Genomic DNA, 6,000 nt, shown 5'->3' on the forward strand with positions numbered 1-6,000 from the left:
GCTTTGTAGAAACTGGTGTTGTGACTCCCTCTGCAGACCACGTTTTGCTACATGTTGGTAATATCAATATTTAGGACACTAGGAAATCGCAATCATTGCAGCAGATACTTCCAATACTATCAACATATATCCTTATCACTGCTAAGATAAGAACACTAAAATGCAATGTAACACTTTTTAGCTAAGTAATGAGCTATAACATTTAAGCTGGCTATACATTATACAATTTCCTTTAGATTTACCTTCAACTATGTACTGCAAGGGCCTGCCTGATTGCAAACAAATTGAAAGTGTTTAGTTTTGATCTCATATTATATGGTTTTGGTAAATCTAAAGGAAAAGTGTACAGGTTAATTGTATATTGTATGGCCAGCCTTACTGGTCTTATGTTGAATTACTGGTTATGAACACAGGCACAAATATCGCACTCAGAAATGTAAAAGCTACTACAATTTCACTGTATTCTATGCTATGTCCAGTCACGTTAAAGGGAGAAAAACGCATGCAGGCTAGCCAATGAAACTGGGAGAGGTACTCTTTTCCCCCTTCTCTTCTTACTACTGTAGTGTGAACGCTGCAGTTGTATGCGTTCATTGCTGCTTTCAAATTCCACACACACTATCATGAAAGCAGCTGTGGAGAGTTCTTTGGAGAGCAAAACAGCAGGGTGTTTGTGGCATCAGAAAGTTTGCTAGAGGCATCCACAGCAGCAAAAGTGTGCTGGGAGCTGTCTACCAGCCTTAGTGCTGAAATATAAAGCAGGTACATTTGCACTCAGAATCAAAAATGAAATACATATTTATATGTGTGTATCTGCTGATATATATAGGCATGGAAATAAAACAGATGCTCTGGCAAGTCTCCAGCAATGCAAACCATCATTATTATGCTGTGTGGTACATTTTTATAAAATTACCTCCTGAAAAAGCTCCAGACTATAAGTGTTGTCATCATCTGCAAAGAAGACAACACCTGCGGGGTACTCCTGTTGTGCAGGTGACTGGACTGCTGACCTCTGGGGTTGGTACTGTTGTCGTAGCCAAGCTAATCCTGCATTCCTCTGTTCGGTAGCTCGAGGTAAACCAGATTTTTTGTACCTCCGTGCTGTGGGAACATGCAGGTGGGTGGCCTTTACACCTGCCCTGGCCAAGAATCGCCTTACCAAATCTGTAGGCTGAGCAGAGTCCTCTACTACTATCCAGTGTAACCGAGGCACCTGACGGAATGTGTTAGCCAGTCGAGTTAGTTCTGCTTTTTGAACAGGTCGGCTGTATGTGGGGGTGATGGCATATATAATGGGAAGAGAGTCATTCTTCCCCCTATGTGACTCAAGATTGGTTAGGTGCTCCTGATTAGTTGTCCATGTACCCATACTGGTGTCACTTGGCTGGGGTCGCATCAAAGCTGCACGACCAATCCTGCGTCTCCAGTATGGAGAGTAGTAGCGAGCGGTGGGTACTCTGCTGGAGTTAGATGGTTTCCTGGTATCAATATCAATAATAATCACAACAATCAGTACCCAAGGAAGAAGAATGAAAAAGCGACTATAGAAAACAGACTTCATCCTGGAGTGTAGAAAGATAATTACAATTCAAGCAAAGAATAAAAACTTCATAAATGCTGAATAAATCAGTGTTAAATCCTGGAAAATGTGGTAAAAGCAAAACGTGAAAAAATCCTTATAACATATTAAACAAGCCAGCATCACAAGTGTCCCACAATCTTCTCTTGTAAGTAAATCCTCATTCTGGAATTAAATTAAACTAAAAAAAACATGTTTTCTGTTCCATATTATGTATTAAATAACAAATATCCCTTTATTTTATCCAGAGTAAAAATAAATATATAGCACAGGGCTTCGATCATGGAGAAATCCCTTTCACCAAAGTAAATCCATTTAAATGCTTCAGCTGGTGACCTATCAGTGCTGGGGAATCATTATAGACCCCTACTGTGACTTCCAGCTCCAAAACATATTGAACCCAATTCAAGTCATGTCAGTAGCTCTAGAAGAACAAATGTTAAGGCATTAGCTCCAATTAATTTCTGAAAATTGAATCATTTGTACGGTCTTTGGAGACTAGAGAGGAATAGGCAGCGAAGAATAGGGACAGGTACCAAGTAATATACAAGGATCAGGCATCTAGTAGGTCCTTTTCTGCCTCTGTAAACTTCTTGTCTTGTTCAGCATCCATGTGCTCCAGACTGTCAATACGTTGAAAAAATACATCTCTCAGTGCCTTGGGTCTTCTAGCAAAGCCTGGACATAACCAGGATCATGAGGATGTAGGGAATTGTTTGTCTCTTCCTTCTGATTGCTTGAGCTGTCTGGTAAGCTGTGTAGAGTTGGGCTGTGATTCTCTCAGCAATAAGAGCCTCAGCTATACACTGGCTGTGGCTGAGTTTGATTGCTGCTCCCTGCATCCCTCTGCTTCTCCCAACCCCTTTCTTCTTTGTTTCTCTTTCTTTGCAGTCCGATGAGCTGCTGGGTGGGAAAAAGGGAGGAGAAGAATAGAGGGACCCCCTGTGGTTGGCAATGAGAAATGAGATTGAAAAGCTTTTGTAGTGCTTGCGACTTCAGCTGCAGACTTGTGAGCTGCTTTATATGCAAGTATAATGTTCTATTTGTATTGCCTTTTCAGCCTGTTTTGCAGTTCCCTAGGTTTGACCTGATCATCCTAAACCACAATACTAAGACATCATGTCCATGAGCTGTAAATCTCAAGTGGAGGAACAAGAAAAAGATAGGCTTGATGCAGAAGTATTCTATCAGGCGCTGCAGAGGAAATGTAAACAACACAAGGACATTTGACACACATCAGTTCAATTTGCAGCAAAAATCTTTAGTGTTCAGTTAATGAAAAGAAAACAAATCCTTAAAGCATACCAGTTCTTAGATCCAGTGGATGCATTATTTTTTTTTGGGCCTTTGTCCTTAATTTTCACCTGGTGATCCTGCCAATAACATACTTCTTGTCCAAGGTTGACAATGCTTACTCAGTGTACTGTGTTTATGGAGGAAGAGTGTTGTCAGCTTCAACTGTTTTCCAGATTTGGCTACAAACTCCTATTCTCTCCCCTCCTTTCTCTTTATATAGAAGGCAGGGGAATTTGTAATTTACAGAAGATAGTTTGGAGGTAAGAAAACTTTTAGTTCACAGTGCACAGTAAGTGACAAGGAGACTGGATTTCTGCCAAGATCAACAGGTATTATTTGTACTTGCAGATTCCCAGGTTACCTGTAAATGACAATGAATGGAGGAAGTATGGTAATGGCTAAGAAAATACCACTACTTTTACTTATTATGAATTAAATAAACTGGCAGTGCTACATAAGTGACCTTTAAACCGGCCATACATGGGTCGAATTCCGAAAGAATTTTCTTTCGAAAATCTTTTCTAAGAATTTTCATTCAAATTTTGCACCATTAGTGGACCACAGTAACGGCTGATTTTCGAGTGACCATCGAATTTGAGTGATCGGGCATGTTGGAAACTTTTTGAAAAATGAATGAATTTCTAATCAATGATGGGAGAATTGTGTGAGAAATGTAAGTGAAAAAGAAATGAGCATGAGCTGTGTGACCTGGAAAGAAAAGAAAATTTTTGGACCACGAAAATTCTTTTCTGTAGCAACATGAGGTGAAATCAAAGGCTTTGTTGGTCGAATCTCGAAATCAATGGTGGCACCATCAGATTAGAAAACGCAAGAAAATTCTGATTTTGTCAAGATAATTCGTCCAGAATTCCACCCATGGGCTGCATTAGGGTTTGATTTACTAAAACTGGGGAGTGCAAAATGTGGTGCAGCTCTGCAGAGAAACCAATCAGCTTCCAGGGTTTTTGTCACCGGTAATTGAACAAGCTTAGAATAGAAGTTGATTGGCTACCATGCACAGCTGCACCAGATTTTGAGTGCTCTAATTTTAGTAAATCAACCCCTTAGTGTCCCAATAATTTCCAAATGATCATGGAGACATCAAAAGTACAATGCCAAACCACATGGGATTGTAAACATAGCAAGTGAATAATTGCAATGCATAGAGGGTCTTTAATACACAGACATTAAAAGAAATTTCAGCACACATTATTATAACCATTTGCTTTGACAGTTATCCCTTTACCTCTATCATATATTCTACTTTGTAAAAGCAATAGTTATTCATTTTAAATTACATTATCATGCATGCTTAATTTGAACTCTTGATTATATTTAATGTATTTCAGTATTTTTTTAAGAGGTAGAAAAGTTTATTAAATAATGCACAGAATAGTAGCACAGATCACAGTCAGTACAGTACAAATCATTTACTGTATTTAGGGAGGTAAGGCAGGTATCAGGCATTATACTCAGGACCATTGTGGATGCTGTAGAATATCATATGCACAGAGTACAGACATCACTACGCAAGGAGGCAACTCAAACAGCCAAAAAGGAGTACAGGAGAAGACCGTACAGCTCTATGTAACAGAGCTAGCCATCTAGTTGCGCATGAATATATTATCACACTTGACCGCATAAATATTAAATTGTACACAACTCCCATCTAGCCTTGAGGGCATAATACATGAAGGGGGGGGATTGGGGGCTTAACAAGGCTAAGGAGAGAAAAGGATTTGGAGGACCCGGATACAAGAAGGAGAAATGGAGAAGGAATGGGAGGGAAGGATGTGGAAGGGGAGAGGGGTGTGTTTCATTAATTTAAAGAGACTCTGTCTGCTGATCTCTACATGTGTTTTGCATTTTTGTATATGCGTTTTTGATGCATTTTTGATACATTTCGTGTTTTTATTTGCATTTTTAATCTGTTGCTGGGCAGATTAAAAATGCAAAACGCATCAAAAGCACATAAAAAATGCCTGCAAAACGCAGCACTTGCATTTTCTATGTGGTTCCATTGAAGTCTATTGGACTAAAAAAGCAAACTACTGTGGGAAAAGAAGTCCCTGACCCTTTTTAAAAAATGTGCCCACAAAAACACATATATGTGTATGTGATCCATAGGGAATCATAATAAATGGCATTCACTGTGTTCCTGCAAAAGGCAAAATGCATAAACAAAATGCACAGGTGTGAACCTGGCCTTAAGCTGGATGGTCTATGCCAGAAGATTCCTTCTGCTCAGTCCAGATGTCCATCAATCCACCTCTGTCCTCAGCAATCCTTCAATTGTTGTATCTGGGACACTCAAAAAAGAAGCATGTAAGTAGTGCTCTCCGCATAACCAATATTAGTTTTTACTTAAGATCAGGCCAAAAGTATAAAACTCTTAATTAAAATGTGCACATAGTCTGGTGCACAACAATAAAAATGTATGTGAATAGGAAATGTCTCATGCAAGATGGCAGCCTGCTCACTTCCTGTTTATGGCGTGATGTCATTGGCTCCTCCCAAAGCGTTGTATCACAGAGTCACTTGACTTCCTCAGGGGATAATAGGCCAATCCTGATCATGCCACGATATATATATATATATATATATATATATATATTGTGACAGTAGGCAGGTGAAATCACCTGGTTGCGTCCAGGATGGACAATACATTTGTCCAAGGTTTAGACTATATGGGGATTTGTTCCACTAGTGGGAAGTGCTGAGCCTTCAGCAGTGAGGTAATGAGCCCAGCTGAAGGTAGTGGGCTCATTAAGGCCTCTATAAAACTTCCCAGCCTGCTTAGGGAGTTGCTCCAACCTGGAACCAGATCTGTGCCTGAACGGACTGGGGAGCAACCTACTATCTGAGTGCAGGGAGACAAAAGCCTGTGTGGCTAGCCTCCAACTAACAGGGACTAGGTATAGCATTAGGCAGTACCTAGTGGATAGCTAGGGAAGCCCTTTGTACAGTAAGTAGCCAAGTTGGCCAGGATTTGATTTCATGTTTCTTTTTGGTTTGAAGTTTTCCTGTAAACATTGTAAATAAACTGCACCTTTTTGTTTTTCACCTCCACTGTTGTTGTGCTGTGCCTGTGTTTTTGTGTTGTGCACCCATCCAGGGGGTCA

General features: G+C 40.0%; 1 protein-coding gene across 1 annotated transcript in view; it reads right to left on the reverse strand.

The window, feature by feature from the left end:
- B3GAT2 (beta-1,3-glucuronyltransferase 2) overlaps nucleotides 1-2,472 on the reverse strand; it is a 203,236-nt gene extending 200,764 nt beyond the window's left edge. The window contains exon 1 of the mRNA XM_089681338.1: nucleotides 917-2,472. Within this exon, the coding sequence (XP_089537464.1) occupies nucleotides 917-1,564 (648 nt within the window). The 5' untranslated portion in view covers nucleotides 1,565-2,472. The remainder of the gene's footprint in view (nucleotides 1-916) is intronic.
- Nucleotides 2,473-6,000: the final 3,528 nt, after the last annotated feature.

Source organism: Staurois parvus, unplaced genomic scaffold, assembly GCF_062004578.1.
Source record: "Staurois parvus isolate SC_StPar_1 unplaced genomic scaffold, SC_StPar_1.0 ptg000264l, whole genome shotgun sequence".
In the NCBI taxonomy this organism is placed as follows: Eukaryota; Metazoa; Chordata; class Amphibia; order Anura; family Ranidae; genus Staurois; species Staurois parvus.